The sequence below is a fragment of the Diabrotica undecimpunctata genome, chromosome 10 (assembly GCF_040954645.1).
Source record: "Diabrotica undecimpunctata isolate CICGRU chromosome 10, icDiaUnde3, whole genome shotgun sequence".
Lineage (NCBI taxonomy): Eukaryota > Metazoa > Arthropoda > Insecta > Coleoptera > Chrysomelidae > Diabrotica > Diabrotica undecimpunctata.
Window position 1 is genome coordinate 50,892,195 of NC_092812.1, and position 23,878 is coordinate 50,916,072.

Sequence of the window (23,878 nt, forward strand, 5' to 3'; positions counted from 1 at the left end):
TTCTCTTACGCCTTTATATACTGAAAGAGGATTATTACGCTTTTATCATTTAAAAATCGCGGTAAAATATGGTTACCGAAAATCTGGCAACGTCGGCACCGCTTGGGTTAATTAGCTTCTCGTCCCTGAATATCTTGGAAGTCAAAGTGTTAGTGTTTGACATTGACTTCAAATATGTCAAGTCTCAAGTGTCACGATTTCAGTAGTACCAATGATATTATTATTGGATGTTATTTATGTATTGAAAAGTTTTGCTGGATATTGGTTCTCATTTCTCATTCTCAATTATTTTTTGCAAAGTAATGGACGAACATGAATTCGCACACAGAGCACGAAAACGGATTAAAGAAGTAAAGAAACGGGCTAGACCAGGTAAGAATAAACAGATTTTAAAATTCTAACCTATAAAATTTAAATACTTTTGAAAGTATTGTGAATATACCTAACTTTAAAAAAATCACTGGTAGTTCTCACAATATAACGAAATTATGATAAACAATGTAGATAACTAATTGTTATATTCATAAATATAATATTAACACTTCTATACAACCCCTTTTCTACAAAGCTAACCCCAATCCCAAAAAAGAAATTCATATTGTACTTGTTTTGTCTAACAACATCCCATGATATGTAAGACATTTTTTCTTAAATTAGTCATGCAAATAGGGTATACTGCTGAGGACCACATGAGTTTTGAGTTTTATGTTGACTGAAAACAAAACTAACATATATTATTTATTTAGTTACCTGGCATGTGATTACCAATAAAGCAAATACCTACACAAATAATACAGCATCACCTTGATTTAACTCTTGCTTTTGCTGCTATCTTCAGTTTTTTTTTTCAAAGAAAATAAATCTTCCAAAAGTATTCCTTATTAAAAAATGGTTTCTCATTTTTTAATTCATTTTAGAGATCAATATCCTTAAGTTAATCTATGCTGTTAAAACATCAAGTAATGGATTAATAGGAGAATACATATAATAGTGGATAAGCATTTTAATGTAGAATGTATAATTCAGATTTAGGATTTATTACACATGAATAGCACAGTTGGAATGTGTTAAAATCATCTTGAAACTACAATTTGATCATAGTGTTTGTTTTATAAACAAATTTCCTGAATTGGTTGCATTTATGCTAATTTCTATTAAATTTTTCTGTCCACAGTGTTATTTTTCATGAGAAAAGAGTGTTTGTTGTCAAATCTAACTATTTTTATTATTATATATTGATACCATACATTAATGGAAAGAAAGAAAGAAGAAATCCTGGCTGAGAAACTTGAGAGAATGGTTTCAAATACCAGAAGCTGCGAACATAATACATGTGGCACAAAACAGAGAAACCTATCATTTGATGGTCACCAACCTTCGGTAGAAGACGGCACATAAAGAAGAATACATTAATGGATTCTCTGAACCAATGTCGAAAAATGTTAGCAAAATCTGACATCAATGTTAGACATAAATCATCAAAAATACCAGGAAAATATTTTTCAAAATTTAAACCCATTGTTACTAATGGTCATCAGTCAGATGTTTACAAGGTAAATTATAAACACTGCAATTCAAGATATATTCAGCAAACACTCCAATATCTACGTAGGATGGTTGTTGCTTACAAATATAGCGTACAAACTAAAAAATTAAACACTACAGTCTTAGCTAAGCATTCTCTTAATCTAGAAGACAGCCATTCTTTTGATTTTGAGAATCTATATCAAAAGATATATATTGGAGATGATTCACATAAAAAAAGATCAAAATTGTGTAGAAATAAGACTGATATAAAAGATCTCTACAATATACATCACAACTTAATAAATTGTTATTCGTAAATACATCATTGACAAATATTTTAAGTATGAACCTGAACCAGATATCATCATCATCTTTGGCTTGACAATCCTCTGTGAATCCTGGCCAGCTATAAGATTCGTCGCCTTTCTATTGAGTTTCTGGTGATGTGTTGCCATCTTCTGATCTTTAGTATCCTTAAGTCAGTCTCAACTCCTTCTAACCACCTAATTCACAGTCTGCCTCTGCTTCTTCTTTATATTCTTCATATTCCTGTGGTTAGCTTTTTAGCATTGCATTAACAGCTCATCTAAGTCACCGTGTTTTAATGAATGTTACTCCTGAACTAGTAGTAGTTTCAAGTATCTGCATATAGCTTTAAGGTAAAATATCACTTTTGCATATCAAAAGGTGTAGACAGAAATATAAATTATATCAAGCAATTTTTATATAACATATACTATAAATTATAATGTTAATAGTGCTATAGAGCACCCAATTTTTAAAAAACACTAAGAATAATTTTTTTCTCTTATTCAAGTAATATACTCTATATGAGTAATATATTTCAAAAATGAAAATGACAGGAAAAATATATTTGTACATTTAATAATTAATGGAGCATCCCTTAACTTACCAGCTAATAAGGCATCCGAGTATATAGAAGAATCATACATCTACCCACTATTAGAGCGTCCCTATGAATATCCTGATGCTATATGACTTGGGGTCTGGGAGCATGAGTACACAACTGATGTCATTTAGTGTATTTTAATTTGTAGCTATATGATGCTGTATTATTAAATATAATATGTTCTTCACTAAATACAGTGTTCATCTTTTTTCATTAAATTAAATTATTTTTATGTAAATTATTAATCTTAATTAATCATTCTTGTATGATTGTATGACATTTATAAATAAAGTTTTATAGTTAGTTTTAAAAAATCTAGAAATAAAATTAAATTTTTTAAATATATAATAGTTTTATGGAATAAATAAATAAAAAATAAAATATCACTGAAAATGGGGTCTTGAATCGCAATTGTGATGTCGACATTAGGGAGGGCCTCGACTGTAAATGACTCTTTGTGATGAAGGGGTAGGAGGGTATTGAAAAGTCCAATTTTTTTTACAACATAGTTTATGGTTGTTTCTTTAGGTGTATTATGTATGTAGGTATAATATTAAATACTAATATATATTTTAATTTCTTCTAGCTTAATTTCTAAAGATAGCGTTACATCAGAGCTATTTTTGTGTAATTTTGAGATACAACTTTCGCTGTAGCCAATAGAAGAAATATATCAAAACATTAACTTTAGATATTTCACTTGCAAATTTCAGTCCAGCATTAAATATTAACATGTTTATCGCCATAATGATAATATTTTTTGCCTTTTCCCAGGCCAATTTATTATTTTTTTTTTTGTTTAAAACGCATAAAAATGCAGTACAAAAACAACGCATTTCTTAAATATAGCAAAATTTCTTTCTAAACATGAGTTTGAATTGCGAGGCACGGATGCATTGCGCGGCCTAAGAAATAACATTGTTAAGCTGAGGCCATGCGATGCGCACGTGCCTCGCAAATTTGCAAGAATAAACCTGCGTATTGTAGCGGTATGGGTCTAACCAGTGTATTATTTAGTTCGCATCAACTTGTTATAGTAGTAACAGTATCGCAGTAAAATTGAGAAAAATGGGTGATTATGAAAAAAATCAAAATAAACTACAAAAACTAATGGATGATATGTTGTCAGAAGAACAGGTGTTTGAGTATTCATCGGAAAGTTATATCGCAAGTAATTATTATTCAGATTCATCTAATTATTCTTCATCACCTGTTCAAAAAAAAGAAGAAAAGAAAATGTACTCAACGTTTCTAATAACTCTAATAGCATAGATCAACCCAGTACATCATTTGCAATACAAATCGAAAGCGTTGAACAAGAAAAGCATGCTGACAACATAAAAAATAATCCTGTTAGCAGTCCTACGAATCTAATAGATGAAACAATTGAAAGTGTTATCAGAAACTTTGAGTGGGATAGTGATACAGCTGATGAAATACCTAGTGCTTCTACAGTGTTGAACTAGAATGAGGTAACCAGGGATAATTTGAAACATTTCATTGTTTTCGAGCAAGGGTTGAATATAAATGAAAATATCTCAGGTATACATGATAACCAGCCTATTGATTTTTTTTACTGTTTGTGGATGACGATATCATGAATTTGATCTTACAAGAAACCAATAAATACGCTTCGCAAAAAGCAGAAAAAACCAATTTACTTCAAGCTCGAATTCAACAATGGAAGGATACTACTACTGATGAATTGAAAAGATTTTTGGGTATATAGATTTGTATGGGATTAGTTAAGATGCCTAGTGTCCTATATATATATATATATATATATATATATATATATATTCAAACGAAATAAAATCGTTGATGTCCAGAAACCGATTTGAGCTCCTCTTGAGGCACTGACATTTTTCTAATAATGAAAGTACAGATACTTCACACAGACTTTACACAATCAAATCCCTTCACGTAATGTTTGCGTAGACGAATCAATCAAACCCCTTCAGTCAGCGCTTGTTTGTTTTGGTTCATTTGTGCGCGGAGCGAGCTTGAGCGACTAGTGAGAACGACAGTAGCGCTGCGCCGTACAAGTTCAAATAAGAACGAACATTATCCGTTGGTTGTCGGTAAAGTAGTGTAGATCAAAGAAAAGTGCGCGTTAAGTTGGAACGGTGTTTGTGATTGAAGACCATTTTTACAGATTATTGTGTTTCTGTACTATTTTTGTTTTGAGTGGAATCATGAAGAAGTTGAAAAACTTATTGAGGCATACAGAGACAAACCGGAATTATGGAATCCAAAAAGCAATAATTATCATATAAAAAGTAAGAAATATGATGCATGGGTATTTATTGCAGACAATATCGGTTGTTCCGTCGCTGAAGCTAAAACAAAGATGACGTCTTTGTTGTCTTCATATAGAAGAGAAAAGGTGAAAATGAAAAAGTCAATGGGAACAGGAAAAGGTAATTTGACATTTTAATTTCAGTAGACATTGATAAATGTTTTGTTTTATTTCTATGGATAATTGAATTTTTTTTAGGACGAGATGATATTTTTGTCAGTACTTGGTTTGCTTATAAAAGCATTTTCAATTTTTGACAGAAAAGGATGCACCCGTCAATCGAATCGACACAGAAACACGTGACAACAGAGATGGTATAGAAAATGTAAGTATTTCAAAATTCATTTATTACTAAAACTAATGTAGGTCTATTGTTAAACTTATACTTATGCTTACTTATCTTGCCAAGCTACATGTCCATCTGTAACAAAATAGTCAGCAAGTCCATTGCGAATTGCCTGTGCATTTGAAGAACTTTTTCTTGGTATTTTTCTTAAACTAGACAATGAGGATTTTTCTACCTTATTTCTCCAAGATCCGGCTACTAATTCCCCATTAGAATGCTCCCTGTCAAAAGTACCTTCTGGGTTATATATATTTTTGGATTTTGCACTCTGTCTTAAAAAGTTATGTAAGTCGACAGTTGTTAAAACTATGTCTCTGGCTTTCTGCGGCTCCAAAAGCATAGGTTTTCTTAAGACTCTGAAACCGGAGCTAAGAAATCCAAAAGCATTTTCAACGACCCGTCTTGCTCTAGAAAGGCGCTAATTAAATACTCTTTCTTTTGAACCTTTGTCGCGAACGCCAGAATAAGGTCTCATATTGTTTTCATGTAATGCGAATGCCTCATCTGCCAGAATAACATATGGTATAATCAGATCACTACCTCACACCTTAGGGTAGAGAGGTGTTCTATTATATATATATATATATATATATATATATATATATATATATATATATATATATATATATATATATATATATATATATATATATATATATATATATATATATATATAATCAGATCACGTTCAGGAAGTGGTTTACTCTCAGGTATATTCAGGGTATTTTTCTCTATTTTCTTCCATAAAACAGTATTTTTAAATATACCGCTATCGGATATACGACTCTGTGAACCTACATCAACAAATAAAAAGTTATAGTTTGCATCCACAAGTGCAAACGAGACAATGCTGAAGAATGATTTGTAGTTGAAGTATTCACTGTTACTGTTCATTGGTGCTTGTAGTGCCACATGTTTACCATCCATAGCCGCTAAACAGTGTGGGTAGTTCCATTGTTCTTCGAATTCATTTGCACATTTTAGCCATTCTTCTGAATTTGTGGGCATCTGTAAATAAAAAGAATATTAATTTGGATATGTATTACTTACAGGTTTCCGATAACGTAGACGTCGAACATGACATGCCAGGAGTATTAGACGAAATGAATGAATCTCAAGAAAATATGTGCCATATGCCTACAGAAGAAGCAACTGAAAATGCTATTCAGCACACTGGCCAATCAAACAGGGTTGGTCCGCCTAAACAGCAAGTTCTTGCTACTCCAAACGGGTCAAAAAAACAAAAAAATACCGACGATCTCCGGCTAATTAGATCCTTTAACATCTTAGATAATGTTACCAATGTATCACGGGATGAATGTTCAGCATTTGGGGAACATATCACTGAGAAGCTTCGAAAATTTACAGAGCACAAAAGAAGCATACTGATGCATAAAATAAACCATCTTATTTATGACTCAGAAATGAAACTATATTCCAAGAATCAGTATGTGTCAGCTAGTTCATAATCTTCTTCTGGCTATACTCCCCAACAAAGTATTACGTCACTACATGGTGCTGCCTTAGTAGTTCATTCACCCATTATCCCCACTCATGTTTCCCAACATAATGCTCAATATCATTCCATGTTGGCGCCTTATGGCACCCAAAATCATCATACTAAATACCACTCACTTTCGACACCTCATTCGCCTGTACCGCCTACCCCTGTTCCACAAGAACATTATATGTCGGTACATTCACAAAATTCGCATACATTACTTTCCTCTGTTCCTTCCTCACAACTTTCTCCTATTTAGAAATATGTAAATCATTTTAATGTGTAAATAAAGCCATTATTATAAACAGTGATTTTTATTATTTGAATTTGAAGTTATTATCTATTATAATGTATGTTCTATAAAAATTACTTTTACTTACGCGTATATACTGTTTGAGTGTTTCATTGAGAGCACCACAAACTTCCATAACATTCCGTGATACAGTTTATTTGGACACTTTGAATGTATACATCAGACTGCTAAATGAATCTCCTGTTGCTAGGAATCGTAAAGTTATCGCCAGTGTTTCCCTAACAGGCACAGCAGTTCTGTAATTAGTATCCTTTTTTCTTATTACTGGTTCAATCATTGTTAACAGGTACTCGAAATCGTGCAACGACATACGACAAAAATTTTGAAACTGTCCTGCTAAACTGAACGAGTTCCCCCAGAGCTCAACCATATTGAGACTATAGATACTTATGAGTAAATTTTCCCTTAGAGAAAGTATAAGTCGTATTACTTAAATCTGAATAATAGTAGAATTCATGATCACCAAAAATAAATTCGCAACTATAACAACTATTATTAAATATTAACTGTATTAAAATAAAGAAATTAATAAGTTTAAAAGTTTATAAAAATTTCTGGAATCAAATAAAGATAATTTGGGTAATTTTAGGAAAAAATTAATGAAAGGTAGTTACAAAGAAATATTCAGAAATTAATATTGAGTTTCTCAATATTAATTTTGGTTCATTTAAATATTAGCATTAAAGTTACTAAAGTCGACTTTACACTACATGATTTATCATGTGATCTGGTCATGGAGTGAAATTTACATGTTTACACTGTGTGATTTGTTATATGATTTTGTCCTAAGCATTGTCATGCAGCTCGTCATAGCTTGTCACAGGAGAATAGGACAGTACCTATTCCAGATGATAAAATCATATGATTTTCGGTAATAATACCGGTAACACCAACATATTTAAATATCGCGCCTCATTTCTTATGTCAATTCAGCGACAATCTCTTACCGAGAGACAACATCCTTTATTTATTTATTTATATTTTGTTTGTTGCATTGATATTGAGCCTATTGTCTAATCTGTGCTATTATGTCGTATTTTTCTTATATTATTTATTTAGCTCATTTTATTCTTAGTTTAGTGTTTTATAATTTTCTTAGGCATAATTTTAGTTTAGTTTTTTCATGAATCATTTGGTATAATATAAACACTAAATGTGATATACCCCGTTCACTGTTTCTTCTTAAGAGCTACCTGCGAGGCCAGAGGCGTCTGATCTTTTTCTTCTTACTATTAGCTGTTCGCAGTTGTTGCCGGCATATTATTATTAAAAGTCGGGAAGCCAATGCAAGCAAAAATTTATTTTCCATTATAATAGTTTAAAAATGTAATAGTTGTTACCTATACTGTGTCTAATATCTTTATGACCATAAACAAAAAGAAAAATCAACAAAACCTCATTGTCGTGTCACTCATAGCATAGCATAAGTCATAACTTATCATTCAGTGTAAACACGATTTTTTAAAACATCATAGAAACGAGGGATCATAACAAATCTCATATGATATAGTAAAGTCGACTTAATGTGAAGTGTCCAGTTTTTTATCCATTAGTGTAATAATAACTTTTTAAAAGACTTGTTGTTTTTAGAACTGAATACCAAGAAAGCATGGAAGCAAATGGAATATGTTTCAGATGTTGATAGGTTCAAAAACTTTATAGACAACTGTGAAAGGATAGATGAAAGTCGAACTTCCCAGAGACAATTTATAACAAACTATGAACTTCCTTACAAACCTGTGGTAATTACAGGATGCCAAAAAGGTTGGAGGGCCGAAGAGAAATGGACTTTAGAAAAATTAACTAGGAAATATAGGAACCAAAAATTTAAGTGTGGAGAAGACAATGAAGGCTACAGTGTAAAAATGAAAATGAAGTATTATATCCATTATATGCAGTCTACTAAAGATGATAGTCCTTTATATATATTTGATAGTAATTTTGGTGAGGTAAGCTAAAATTAACACAAAAGTTTTCGGTTCTTATAGGCGGGAAAATGAAGAATGAATTTTAAAATTGTTATATTTTTTAAAACAGGAATATATTTGACAATTATTTATAAAAAATACAAAATTTGAAACCGGTCAACAACCACTGGAAACCATCTGGTGGTTTTTTTCTTCTCCGGAAACCGTTTTTTCTACACCCGTTTGTACTGCAGCGAATTAGCTCATTGCACAAGTTTTATTAACTATCATATAAATCTTCGGGACTACAGTTGATTTATATATAAGCTCATGCCAAAACATTTAGCTGTAGTATTCCCAGCGATCTTGCATAAAGTCTAAATCAAACCTCGTAGCAACAGTAAGGTCTGTCAAAGAAGTCTTACTGTGCCAAAGGTTCGCTTGTAGCATCCTTCTGTCCGTTCCTCTTCTATCGGAGATTGGATATCAAAGCTATTCGAACTTTATTTACAGTTGTTCTAAACAGTTCGTTTGAGGTGCAACCAAATCCTTCTCTTAAATATCTCATCCAGGGCATTCTACTGAGACCCGTATTCATTTACACACTCATCGTAATACTTCTTCATTTGTCGAAACTCCCAATACTTTTTATATTGTTCTGTTTAAGAGTCAATGCTTCCACGCCGTACGACAAGGTACTAAACACATATTTTCGTAACATTCTTATTCGTAGAGAGAGCCTAATATCACGATTATTAAACAGTTTCTTCATATTATTATTTGATTTAAGGATGGAGCAATATGTATAGTTAATTTTCCGAGTGTGTATACTTTGGTTGTTTGCTTCCCCTAGAATCTGAGATTGTCCAAAATGATACGGCTTGCCTAAAATACGAAAGCAAGATGCTCCTGTCAGACCGATAGTCAGTACGTTCAACTCACTTTTACTCACTTTTGTGTTTGATGTTGTTTGAATTGAGTTTAGTTTTTTTAGTGTAATCTTTTGGCAGTGTCATAACGTATTGCACTGTAGTCTAATTTGCTGCATATAGTAGGGTTCTTGTATCTGCTCTCCACGTATAGTTTGAGAGAATTTTCAGGAGATTAATTCTAGGTTAACGTTGTTTTTTTAAGGTATTTATATGGCTTTTCCAGTTTAGGGTGAAATCTAGAATTAACCCCAGACAATTTATTTCCTTTGTTTCTTTTAGAGTACGTCCATTTAAAGTAATTTAATATTCTTTATATTTTTTCGTTTGATGAATATTATGTTTGTAAGAACTTCTGCATTACTCCAGCCGCACATTCCACACTTCTGCTTTTTTTGGTTAATCGAATCGTCTGCGTATAGATTGGATTTAATCGGTAATCTCAGTTCGTCTAGGATGTTGTTTGTTGCAATCAGAAATAATCTTGGGCGTAAAATGAAGCCTTGCGGAATTCCATTTTCAAGAGATCTTTGACGAAAATTATAACCATTAGCTCTTATTTGATTGTGTCTATGAGTGACGAAATTTTGTATAAAAGCTAATGTGTGACCCTCTATTTCACATTTTTTTAATGTTTTCAAAATATTATGTTTCCAAACAGTTTGGAAACCTTTATTGATATCAATAAAGACAGCTAGCAGTTTTTGATTATGTCGAAATGCTTCATGGATTTCAGACTCAAGCAATACTAGGGTGTCGGTAGTGGATCTGCCTTTAAGAAAACCACTTTGAAAGGGTGACAATAATTTTGAGGTTTCTAAATGCCATACTAGTGTGTTATTTATAATCTTTTCCATTAGTTTGCACATACTGCATGTCAAGGAGATTGGACGATACGACATGGGCTCGTCTTTAGGTTTGTTGATTTTAAGAATTGGGATGATAATTGCATGGCGCCATATCTTGGGAAAATATTGAGTTAAATAGGTCTAGAAGGATAAGTTTGGCTGATTCTGGAAGATTTTTTAAGAAAATTGGTGGAATTTAATGTCAATGTACCATATAACTACAACTGCGTAGAAAAAAGTTATAGAGCAATGTTTGGGAAATAATAGAAAAAATGGCTAAAAAAATTGTGTGAGCGGCGAACTTTGAAAAATGGTATCTGGAAAACTGTAAATTCTAAATACTTTTACCAAACCTCATCTTGAAGAGGAAGGATAAAAGTTTTTTTTCTGTAAAGCAATGCCTATACTTATACCCCGTGGAAAAAAGTAATGGGACAAAAAAGAAAAATCGCGTGTGTTCCTATTTTTTTTGCTTCGGTTTTTTAAATATGTTTTTCTAAAAAATATATTTTTGACTTTAAAAAGGTGATATTTCTCAAAAACGCACCCCTTTAAATGGTAGCACTCCACGGTTTTTATATATTTGGGGGTCCATTGACCATATGAAACAATCAAACTCATTTAACGTTGTAGTTCCTTTTAGCCCTATTTTTTTGAACATAATCAATACCCTTTAACGAAACGACTGTAATCAACAAACAGTCAGGAAAGCCACAGAAAATCGTGATAACACGATTACACAACAGACAAACCAAAAGCAGTTTCTCTCTACATCAAAGGAATCACATATAGATCAAAGGAACCACATACAGCATTGGACTGCTTTTATAGCATACAAGCCCCTGAGAATAATCCTAAGCCTAAATCGGTAACATAAATTTCAAAAATTTATAGAAGAAATTTTGCTAGAAGAAATATTTTTACTTGTAGTATTATTAACTCACCTTAACCTTATCGCTAATCGTGATTAGCTTTTTCTGTGGCGTTGATTTACCTCTTGATTACCATTTTACATAATTCCGTTAAAACAAATATTCTTGTTAAAAATTTATTTAAAACTACATATATGATGACCATTAGTCTGTTTTTTATTGTGCAACTTTTTTGTGCAACTATTTCCATAAGACGATCGCAGAAAACCTTTTATCTGTAGTCTTCTGTCTAAAGTTCCACAAGTATGGTAGGCAATTAATTAACAATGATGTGGTATACTATTACAGTAGAGTCCCACTAATCCGAAATCAGAAATTCGGTAATCCGAAAATCCGCTTAATCCGAGACAGAATTTGGCAATAAATTTGGGGAAAATAAATATGCAATTACTCTAAGAACCACTACTTTATATATCTAGTACTTAACTGTAATAAAGTTTTCAAATTTTACTTGTTTTTTGAAGAAATCAGTAAAATTTCTTTACTTTAATGAAGAATGCCTCTCCCTCGAAGCTAAATTACGCTAAAAACATGGTATCCACTGGCGTAGCGGCGGAGTGTTGCTCTGCGTAGCGTAGCGCTAGATCAAACGCAGCTGCAACGTCTGTGTGGGTTATTCGCTGTTCGCTGTTGGCATCTTCTTCCCCATCGCTTTCATCAGTGAGCTTTAAAGGTTCTGTAACCATTTCAATGATTTGTTGATCATCATATATATCTTGGCCATCATCATCAGCTCGCATCCATTTTCTTCTACATCATTGTTATTCGCCTCTTCACAGCTAGGAATATTTTGCACAAGGTCCTTTAACAAATTGATTTCTTCAGCCCCTAGATCTAGCATTTCTTCGAAAGTAAGGCTTGGCCAAATTTTTTTCCAGGAGTTTCTTATATTTTTCTCATTCATAGATTATATTGTTGGCAATGCGAGTGGCCTGGTAGTGTTGACATTCTGTGAGATTGTGCTTGACGGTAATAGGAATATCCTTGCAGCGGGAGCATAGCTGTTGGTCTGTAGAGGACATAAGATGACCGTGTGTCAAACATGTGTGTCCTATTCTCAATCTTCGTATTGCTATCTTCTCTTTTTTGTTCAGAGATGCTAGGGATAAATAATTGTTATCATTAGGTTGTATTTCTCTGAGCTTCATGTTTTTGGTGATCCAAAGTTCCTGCCACTTGTCTTGGATCTTCCTTTTGAATTTTGATTTTAAATCTTCTTGGAGCTGTATGTTGTAGACGGGTAAGTTGGATGTAGAGGCTTCTCTTATAGCGCTGTCAGCCATCTCATTTCCTTGGATGCGGATATGAGAAGGCACCCATATTATTGTTATTGAAGTCCCTCGTGACACTGCTTGAAACGATCAAACCAACCTGTACTAATAGCACGGAATGTTTCGTTACAATTAATTAGCCTATGTAAGTTTAAAGCTTTTTCTTTAATAAGGGGCACATTAATCGAAGTTCCCTGTTCCCTCTCCTGAGAAAACCACAAAAACAAAGCTTAGTCAAGCTTTTCTAGTGGAGTAGTTTTGGCAGTTTGTCAAGATTCTGTACACTTACTTTAAGTTCTTCTTCTTCCTCTTTATAAGCAATTTTGCCTTTGTTAACGCTTTTGATGATTTCATTCATGATCAAATTGAAGAGCATGGGGCTCAATGAATCCCCTTGTCTTAGTCTGCTGCCTATTTCTATAGGTTCTGTAAGTTGTCCCTCTATTCTAACTTCCATTTTGTTGTTTTGGTAGATGTTTTCGACAGTTTTTATAATATTTAGGGGAGCTTCTCTATTATACAGAAGATGGATTACATGTTTAAGTCTTGATATTGCATCTGTACACGATCTTCCACTACGAAAATCCTGTTGTTCATCTGCTAGACCCTCTCTGATTTATTAGCACTTGTAAAATTTCAGTTGTAAGTTTTAGCGTAGTATTTAACAAGTTTATACCTCTGTAGTTTTCTGGCTGTTTTTCATCTCCTTTTTTGAAGAGTAGAATTAGTTCGCTCTTTCTCCATTCTTCCGGTATTTTATTATGTTTTATAATGATAATAATTAATGTTATATAATCACTTGTAAATTCTTTGACGACGTGAATATTGTCGGGTGAGCCTTGGATATTATCAAACATTAAGGACAATTGGTGGTAATTTAAAACGAATGGTGGTGTATATTTATCAATAAAATTTTCAATAGTTTTCCTTGTAAATGGATCGCTGGATGAGTGCGGTTTTTTTAATTTAGAAAATTTGGGTTTGTGATGAAAGTGCTGAATCTGTAGGAGAAATGATTTCACCACAACTGCGTTTTATGGAGGTACTTGAATTGGTGCAAGTATTATCAGTTTTTCACAATCAGAGTTTTCACTTGGATGCTGTGGCTGTATTATATTTGAAAGTACTGGAGCAAAGTCGTAAGTAGTGACAGAAGTCGAACTTGAAGTTTTATTTGTGAGATTGGCTGAAATAGTTGTTTGAGAAAAATGTGGTAATGTATCAGCTTTATCAGAGTTTTCTGCAATTTTATCTAATGGAAGAAGTGTTGATAGGTTAGAGAATATTGCTTCCGAAGTTTGTGAAAACGGTGTTGTCGCCGAATGTGGTTGATTGAAAGTGTTGCTATAACTAGGAGTGCCGGTAGTTACTTGGTTGTGGAGATTTGTAGGTGAGCTTACAGTTGGAGCTGTACTGGAATTCGTAAGACACTGGTTAGCGATATGTCCTGAAGCTTTGCATTTATACCACGTTAGACTATCCTGAGAAATGAAGATTCTATAGGAAGTATTTTCGTAATTTACTGTAAACGAATCAGGTACAACAAAATTGTATGGACTGACATATACTTGTCTTCGGAAACTTATGCTTATACTACGGTATGTGGCTATATTCTAGTAGGTTTGAATCCTGAGAAAAAAAATCGGTGGAATCACACCAATATTTTTTAATTCTTCGCAAAGCACTTCATGAGGAATAGTTGCAGATACATATGACAGTATAAGTCTCTCGGTTGGTGTTATAAGTCGACGTGCCTTTATAATATGAACTTGAACCTTGATTGAGCCCTGGGTATTCATAAAATCCTCTAACAGTTGCTTACTAGATAGATACATGCAAATTCTATTATTTGATAAACGAAAACAGAAAATAATATTTTTGGGTTCTATTATGCTTCCTAAAGAGATAAGGTAATCCTGAAGACGAGTTCCATCGATTGCGCCGAAAACTATAGCCTGATCTATTTTTGGAAATTGCTGCTGGGCTAAGACTATGGATAATGACTTAACGGTGGTAGATTGACTTTGAATAGGGGTGGAAATCGACTCAATATTTGGCTCCATAGTTAACTTGGACAGTGGCCCCAAAATTTTCGGTGCTGACCTGTCTAGTTGCTGATATTATAACAACGGCATGCACACCTCAATACGCCTCGTATAGATACGAAATTTTAAGTTTATTTAAATTGTAAATAACAACCAATTTGATTTGCGGCTTAATAAATACATATAGATGACTTACAGTTGTTTATCAGCTAATTATTGCACTATTACTTAACTAAACACCATTCTTAAATCCCACCGTAAATGGCAAATTTTTTAGGACTGAAGAAAAGCACTGTTTACTACTGTACCGCCAGTGACGGCCTTTTTTTTCTTTTTACTCTTTTTATTTTACTCGTGACTTTTGTAATTTTCATTAGATAAAACTTTATCGCTTTAATCATTATTTCACTATTAATTTATCGGTCAGGAGAAAAGACAAGTATAATTCGCAACAAATTTAACATTCCACGTTTCATCAATCCCATTGAGTGTGTAATACGTATGATATATTTACTACTAATTTTACTTTTCTTTTCTCTTGACTGATATCCTCTTAACTTATTTTATTACTACAGCATAAGAGAAGAAAGAAATTGTTAGAAGATTATGAAGTACCGTATTATTTTAGAGATGACTTATTAAAGTATTCTGGTGAAAACAGGAGACCTCCTTATAGATGGTTTGTAATGGGACCTGCTAGGTCTGGGACCGGAATCCATATTGATCCCCTCGGTACCAGTGCCTGGAACGCTCTTGTAATGGGACACAAAAGGTACGTAAAAATTCCCTTAATTTAGATTTTCGAGACATTTCTTTTTTTAGGAATTTTAGTAATAAGAAACTGAATTTTTATTCATTTAAGCGCCAAGGAACTTAAGAAGGTATATTTCTATACTACTTCATCAATTTAACAAGGATGAGGACACAGACTAGACTAGTCGATCTTAAGTATGTCTATTAATATGCTTGTAACTTATAACGAATGATAATACTACTCAGTGTCATCTTAGTCTTATCGTATAGGCAGTAAAGTAGGAATCAAGAAGAAGATTCAACAAATGTCCTGAAGTTGACTCCAAAGGGAGTTATAGCAAACGTGGAGCTTAATAAATTTGATATTTAGTTTTTACAGTAATATTGATATTACATATAAGTTAGGTATACAGTGCGTTCAAAGTGTAGAACTGCATTATTAGATTATGAGTTGATTATTTTTGAAGGTGAAGTTCGAAAATGTCGATTTAGTATTTCAGTTTTCTACTTGTTTGCAAAACATTAATTGTAATACTACCGCTACCTTACAAGATAAGACGTCATCGATATTTTTTTAATTGAAGTTTTATGTTTTTATAACATAAATGTCATATGTAACATTTAAATTTACGCTATACCGATGATAAAAGACATTTATTTTGCAATGAAATTATTGAAATTAATAAGTACTTAATAATCAAATAACTAATTTATAACATATGCTCGAATTTCAAGACGTCTAATGAATTCTTCAGTTACGTTGTATAAAAATAATAAGAACGAAAATGTTAAAATACTGAACTGGTACCGAAGTCGATACTCTACAGATTTATCATTTTTATTATAGAGCTCAATTTTTTTAATACCCTAGATATCTACGATGAATGTGAATTTTCCTATTCTGAGGAGTGAGAGCCCATGGCTTAAATTTGATTATAAAATAATTTTTATTGTATATTACTATAATAAAAAAGATGGAAATTACCACTTAGAACTTTTTAGTATCCACCACAATGAGGTAACATATCCAACCCCCAATGTTTTACCACTTTCTAATAAATTTCTCACACAGCGTTGAAGATGTCATTCCAAGTCTATAATTTTTGCAGGCAGCAAATTGTAAATGCAATAAAAGTAAAATATATAAAAATCATTCAGAAATTCAGGACAATTAAGTAATATTTATATGATTTTTTTTTTAATTAAAGTGTCTCGGCAACTATGGGCCATTGACACTGGTACAAGTTTATTGCAATATGTTTATGTTTACATACATATACAATCTGTTTATATACAAGTTAGGATACATTAACAACATCTTAATATAATTACACTAAGTAGTAAAGGTGACAGTCTTTAAGGAAACGAATTATGGTACTGTACATGTTTGTAGAACCGAGTAGATGAGTAGACCACTTAAATTATTTTGAAAGTTGTAGTAGTCTTGGTTGAGAAAACTAAGAGAATAGTTCGTTTGCAGTTCTATCCAACTGTTCCGAACAACAGTATTAAGAGTTAAAATTGCTGCCATAAAAGCCAGCCTTGGTAACCGAAGATGGTAGTTGAAGATAAAATTATTATAAATATTCTATTTGTTGTATTGTTACTTAATAGTATTTATAGGGAATTTTATTTGCAGGTGGTGTCTGTTTCCAACGCATACTCCAAAAGAAATACTAAAAGTAACACTTCAAGCTGGTGGAAAGCAGCGTGACGAAGCAATCACATGGTTTGATTTAATATATCCAAAAACGCAAAAGCCAACTTGGCCACAGAACTGTAAACCAATCGAAATATTACAAGGTCCTGGTGAAACTGTTTTTGTTCCAGGTGGATGGTGGCACGTAGTATTAAATCTAGATACAACTATAGCCGTAACGCAAAACTTCTGTAGTCGAACAAATTTCCCGGTCGTATGGCATAAAACGGCTAGAGGAAGACCCAAATTATCTCAAAAATGGCTAAAGACATTAACCGAGAAGGAGCCAAATCTTGCTGCTTTGGCTATTAGGATTAATTTAGAAAAACCCTCTGGGATAGCCTCAGATAGTTCCAGTAACTCATCTTCTAGCTCAAGCTCAGAATCGGACAGTTCCAACTCTGATGACGAAGACAGTGGCCAAGAGTCTATTTCAGCGAAGAAGAAAAAGAGAAAATCGGATATTGACAATGAGAACAATCGAAAAGTTTGTCCTAAACTGGTTAGTAACATATAATTTATATTGTTTATTAATTTTGTTTAAAACCTATATATGAATACGTGAAATTGATTGTAACAGCAACGGTATTTGATCACCAATAGTAATTGAGAGTGTTGTCTGTAATATCTTAATAATGTGAACTGTAATTCTGTACGTATGGTGGTGTATAGGTCTATTTTCAAGTAAGATATTGGCAGTTTCCCTAGTAACATCGGTCCGTATATGTAGCAAGTTATCTTTCCTGTTTCAGGTAGATCATTGGTACAAAGTGCAGCAGGGAGCCACAGATACATCCCTGCGGATTGCCTGATTGTTGCCGATAGTAAGTTCTGTGTTATGTTTTGTAAAGTGTATTTTCGGTCAGAGAGGTATGTTTTAAATATATAGATATTCCATAATACGTTTACTTTTTAACTAATGAGTTTTGGAAATTGAACCCAAATGCAATGAGAAATAATTTATTTGGCGTTTCTACTTTGAATTCTGAAATCGAATTCAAAATACAATTTTTTTGGAAAATTTAAATGGTTTTATTTTTTGTTACGTTGAAATAAAATTCTTCTAATAGTTTAATTTTATCCTGCTTATTCATGATGACGATTTTAGTGTTAATCTTCCAGATATGTGAAATTATCATCTTATACCGGAAACATCACATTTATATATTACTTCGAATGACATAAATATATTTATTTTTACTTAAATTAATGTGTCTCGGCTGGAATGGCCATTGACAAAAACAATATTGTGTACAATAATTACAATAAGGATTTATTACTAATTGCTACAGAAGTTTTAAATTAGAACTTACGATTACATACATGTTTGATCATCGAGTAAATTGAATCGGTCATTTTGAAAAGGGCCCACCTCCACTTTTTTTAAAAATCACAGGAGAGGTCAAAAACTTCTTATTTTCATTACTATTAAGAACTTCAGTGTTTTTATGTAGTTTTTGGTTTTATGATTTGCTATACAAACCAAGGAACATTATAAAAAGATATTTTTTAATTTTAAAAGACCTAGAAACCGAATTTTTTTGTAAAAGAGATGAACCGTTTTCAAAATGAACAGGTAATAAAAGTAAAAATAGTCAATATAACACGAATATTGTTTATTATAAACATTAAACTGCTACACTAAACTTAGAAAAAAACAAAAAATTTAAAATAAATAATGATAGTTTAATAATGTCTCCTTGTTTCACTTCTTCGGCACTGGTAGTAGACCATTTACAGATCATGTTGTAGATGTTGTAGTTGTGATTATCTGGAATGCATTGTAAAAGCTTCTTAATGTCTTCAATTTTTTTATGTTTATTGAAATTTTCCCCTGATAGGCAGGAAGATTTTGAGGTTCAGGTACAAACATGGGTGAACTGCCCTTTTGTTGAGGTTTTAAAAGTTGAAAACGTTCTTCAAGAATGCCATCAATGTATGGTTTAGCTAACACCATACCCAAATTATCTGAGGAAAAGCTAAATTCATAATAAGAGTTAATACTGAAACTAACCTTTTCGTTTTTTTCGAACTTCCTTAGCAAAGCTTCCTATGGAACTTTTTTTTAATCTGGCCACTATTTTTTAAAAGCAGCTACATCTATGTAAGTAATATGTCTAATATCAAATTTATTATGACCAGATGAAGACACTATTAAATCTACAAATTTCTCTACAGAGAAAATCTTATGGTAGCGACAAATTTTTCTTTTAACGGTACCGAAATCTCTTGTCACAAATAATTAAATGAGTGGCCTCGCTGTGGAACGTAAATAGTAATATTTTTGAACTTCTTGATCATTACTAGGGCCAGAAGATATCGAATAACAGTATTATTGCGATTTTGACCTAGATCATCATCATCATCATTCAATCTTCGCTTATCCACTGCTGGACATAGATCTCCCTCATAATTTTCCATCTATTTCGATCTTGTGCCTCTTGCATCCAATTCCTATGACAACGTTTTAGATCGTCAGTCCAACGTGTTGGTGGACGACCTCTACTTCGGTAGGCATCATCTCTTGGTCTCCATTCCAGTATCCGCTTTGTCCATCTATTGTCTGTCATTCGAGCCACGTGACCTGCCCAGTTCCATTTTAGTGTTGCTACTCTCTCTACTGCATCAGCCTACCTGACCTAGATATCCGTCACAAAAGAGATGCAGCTCTTCAAAGTTTTCTGGAATTTTGTTGTTTATATAGTCATTTATAAAAGAGAAAACTTCATCGGGACCTCTGTGTCCTTCGCCTTCGTGGTAAGAGTAAAAGGTTGCTTTGTTTTAAGATTGTGTATTTTGATTCCTCACACCTTTTTTCCGTTTTAAAAGAGGAATTTTACTTGCACTACTATCACTACCTATCACTACGCGACATTGTATTACGCACAGCGTCTGTTTCCATACAGGTCTATACAACTACTAAATAGATTGTATCGTCAATATAATAAACCATTATACTGTGGGTGGGTACAAATCGTCGTTCATTTTGAAAATGGGTTATCTCTAGGAGATGACTCGTTTTTAAACTGAACTGGTTTGTGGGGTATGCTGTATTTACGGTAGTAATAATGAAAGTTGACCCGTTTTTATATGGAATAGACGCGTTTACGTGTGTTAAATAGAAATTCGACAGAAAGTGGAAATGTCAAAAAAGCGGAGATGACCCCTTTTCATAATGACCGATTCAATTAAAGTCAAATTATGTTAACCAACTGAATGTCTTTCAAGAAACCAATTATGTTAGAGACTTGATCGGGTGATTTTAAAACGTCTTTAATATTTGACTTAAGTTTATGTTGCACTCTGTGTTTTGCGTACCGGAAACACTCGATGAGGATATGTTTCACACTTAATACACTTAAGCAGATTTGGCAATTGGTCTTCGGCTCTGACTTCATTAAATAGTCATGTGTGAATCGGGTATGTCCAATTCTTAATCTTGATGGCAGCTTTTTCTTTTCGGGAAATTGTTGGAAGTTTTTTCAAATTTCAAACATTTGCCGGATCTCATGTAATGAACAATCTGTTGATTGTGTTCCAGTGGGTTTGCCAGGTATGATACTGAAGCTTAAACATTTGCTTTAGGTCATTACGCATTTGAATATGTTGGGCTTTTGAGTGTTCACTGTTTATACAAGAAGTTTCTTTGATAACTTGGTCTGCTGTTTCATTACCGGGGTTGCCGATATGGGACGGTAGCCAGATGATAGTGACATTTACGCCTTTGGAATCGAGTATACCGTAAGACCTATGAATTTTTTGAACTAAGGGATGCTTAGTTCAAATATAGACTTTTTATCGAGTGTAGCGAAGAAAGGGAGTCTGTGCATATTGCTTGGTTATCATCAGATTCTAGGTTTTTAAAAGCTTCCAGTATCGCATATAGTTCTCCAGTGTATACGCTGCATAAATTCGGTAATAAATATGATTCTACTATTTTATCACATGTGGTAACGGCACATCCAACGCCTGCTTCGCTTTTGGAGGCATCTGTATACAAAATTTTTTGGAATTGTTGCTTATGATTTCTTCGAAGCGTTGCCTTATGAGAAGGCTTGAGGATTCGTGTTTACTGTATGCTAAAAGGAAGTGATTGAATGTGGGATTGGTCTATTCCAAGGAGGGGTATCCGAGATTGGAAAAGGATGTGTTTTAGTAAGGTCGATAATTTTTCTTAGAGTTAATATCTGAATATCTGTTATTGATTGGATCCTTTGCGGGGTCTCCGGAGGCGATGTTGAAGGCAATTAAACGAAAAACTTGATTGGATGGATTTACGGATACGGAAACAAAGTTAGATTGTAAAAGATACTCTCGTCGAATCCAGAGAGGTGGTTCATTGGTCTCGCAGTAAAGGCTGTTTACGGGACTAGATTTGAAAGCGCCTAAACAAAGACGAATGGAAGTGTTATGCACCGACTTCAGTAGCTTAAAGACATATTTTGATACAAACATGTATATGAAGCTGCCGTAGTCCAGTTTTGAGCGGATTACAGCTCTTTGTACATTAAGTAAGATGCTTTCGTCCCACATGTGTACTGTGATAGTCCCTTGATGATATTAAGTCTCTTCATTGGATTGTCTTTTACTACACTAATAGGCTGTTTCCAAGTTAGCCTACTATCAAAAGTTAAATCGAGTATTTTGTTATGAGTAACGGGTTGCAATGGAGTTCCGTTAAGGGTAATAATTGGACTTTGACTGCAGGGTCTTCTGCTAAACCGTATTTATTTCGATTTAGTGTTTGAAAGAGTTAATCCAGCTTTTTTGGACCATTCGCAAAGTTAACTTACGATGCTCTGGAGCAGGTTGCATGTGGCGATTGTATTTTTTCCCTATCAATATAAAATAAGGTCATCTGCGTATATTAAGTGCTTGACTGGTAGACAAGTACTCCAACAAATATCATTTATTGCAAGAATGAACAGTGTTGTACTTAGTACAGAACCTTGTAGACTCCTTCAAACCAAAGCTCCTTCTATATCAAAGTCAGTAGCGATCAGATCTTCTTTATTTTAAAGAGCAGAAGCTATTTGTGTTTGTAGTAGCATTAAATCGCCAAGAGTTGAACGGTGACGTATTGTGCTGCGTCAGGTATTGCATACTTTTCAAGAAGCCATGTTAATCTTGAATTAATAATTTTCTCGAACAGTTTACATAATGAACAGGTTAGGGAGATAGGTATGTATGATTTTTTTAAGTTTGCGGGTAGATCGCAAAGCATCTTTTGTGATTTGAATAATTTTGATGATAATGGCATGAGTTAATTTCATTTAATCACATGAACCATTCACTAATGTCGTTTCAGAAATACCCCTCTCTAGTATGTCCATATTGCCGTTATGAGCGAGGCAAATACAGTTAAACTATTAGAAGAGTTTTACTTCTAGAAACAAAAAAAAATTGTTCAAAAAGTATTTTACAAACGATTTTCAAGCTGAAAGTCGAAATGTCAAATAAATGAATTCTAATTATATTTCAAGTTCCGAGGTGTAATTGTATTCTGGTTAATGTGCAAAAATTATAATAATTAAAAAGTAAAATTTCAAAAAAGAATAGCTTCAGAACCGTATGTTTAGTTAATTTTACCAAACACGCATGACATTCAAGACTCGTTATTTATATTTCATTTTATTCTATTTCTTATTATTTTTTAATCTACGCAATTTGTGATCTACTTTCATTCACTATATTAGAATGATATACTTGTGTGGCCCCGAATTGTTTATTTATTCAAATACACTTATCTGGACAGGTAAATGACTACTTACTAAGAAAGAGCAGTCAGCAATCCTAGGCAAAATCCCATTGAGAATTGTAGATACTGTCTTAAAGGAAGTGGTCGAATATTCCGCTCGTCCAAGCACAATCAAATGTGATATTCAATATTATAGAATTAAAGAATAATCCTCATGATAATGAAAACAAAACCAACTGCTTCAATCGAGTTGGTCATTGGCATCACCCCTCTAGACATATATGTCAAAGATGCGACGCTGGTGACAAGGTTGCGATTGTGCTCAGCTGGTGCAAACCTTGATGTAGCAATGGGAGAATTGAGAACTCGTTTCTGGCGGGGAGAGCTGGATGCTCTACCACTGCTACAGGCAGGCTGCGTTTTTGCCACTGGCAAAGATTTGTCTTTAACAAACCCTACAAAATAGAAACAAGATGGTATAGGGAGTCAAGCGTGACAAATGCGTATTGCATATACACCGATGGCTCCAAAATCGAAGAAGGCTCAGGATGCGGAATATACTCCAGATCACTGAACCTAAAAATATAGTGCGGTATGTTCAAAAATGCCAGCATAGTTCAGACAGAACTGGCTGGTATCTGCATAGCCGCAAAAGAGATAAAAGATATAGCCGGGAAAACTATAATAATCTGCACAGATACCAGACAAGCGGGATATAAACCTTTATCAATACTTAGCAGTAATAATTAAGAGTGAAAGACACAAAACATAAATTCTAGTATCATATTTGACCGATTTATTAACAAATTTTATTTTGATTGCTTTGTTCATGCCTCACTTCTCACACATGAGTATTTAAAACAAGGTTGAGTTTCTCGATCTAACTTTAAAATAAAGTCG

At 33.2% G+C, this 23,878-nt stretch overlaps 1 protein-coding gene across 3 annotated transcripts in view; it reads left to right on the forward strand.

Moving 5' to 3' along the window:
• The first annotated feature begins 204 nt into the window (after positions 1 to 204).
• The window catches only part of JMJD6 (Bifunctional arginine demethylase and lysyl-hydroxylase PSR), a 31,603-nt gene continuing 7,929 nt past the window's right edge, over positions 205 to 23,878 (forward strand). Inside the window, exons 1-5 of one of the 3 annotated variants that reach the window (XR_011952159.1) lie at positions 205 to 372; positions 8,487 to 8,845; positions 15,404 to 15,600; positions 17,221 to 17,782; positions 18,033 to 18,150. Coding sequence is in view for 2 of the 3 variants with exons in the window: in XM_072546427.1 (XP_072402528.1) it covers positions 303 to 372; positions 8,487 to 8,845; positions 15,404 to 15,600; positions 17,221 to 17,782; positions 18,033 to 18,092 (1,248 nt within the window). In the remaining variant the exon portion in view is untranslated. The remainder of the gene's footprint in view (positions 373 to 8,486; positions 8,846 to 15,403; positions 15,601 to 17,220; positions 17,783 to 18,032; positions 18,151 to 23,878) is intronic. The other 2 variants (XM_072546427.1, XM_072546426.1) reach the window with 2 other exon arrangements.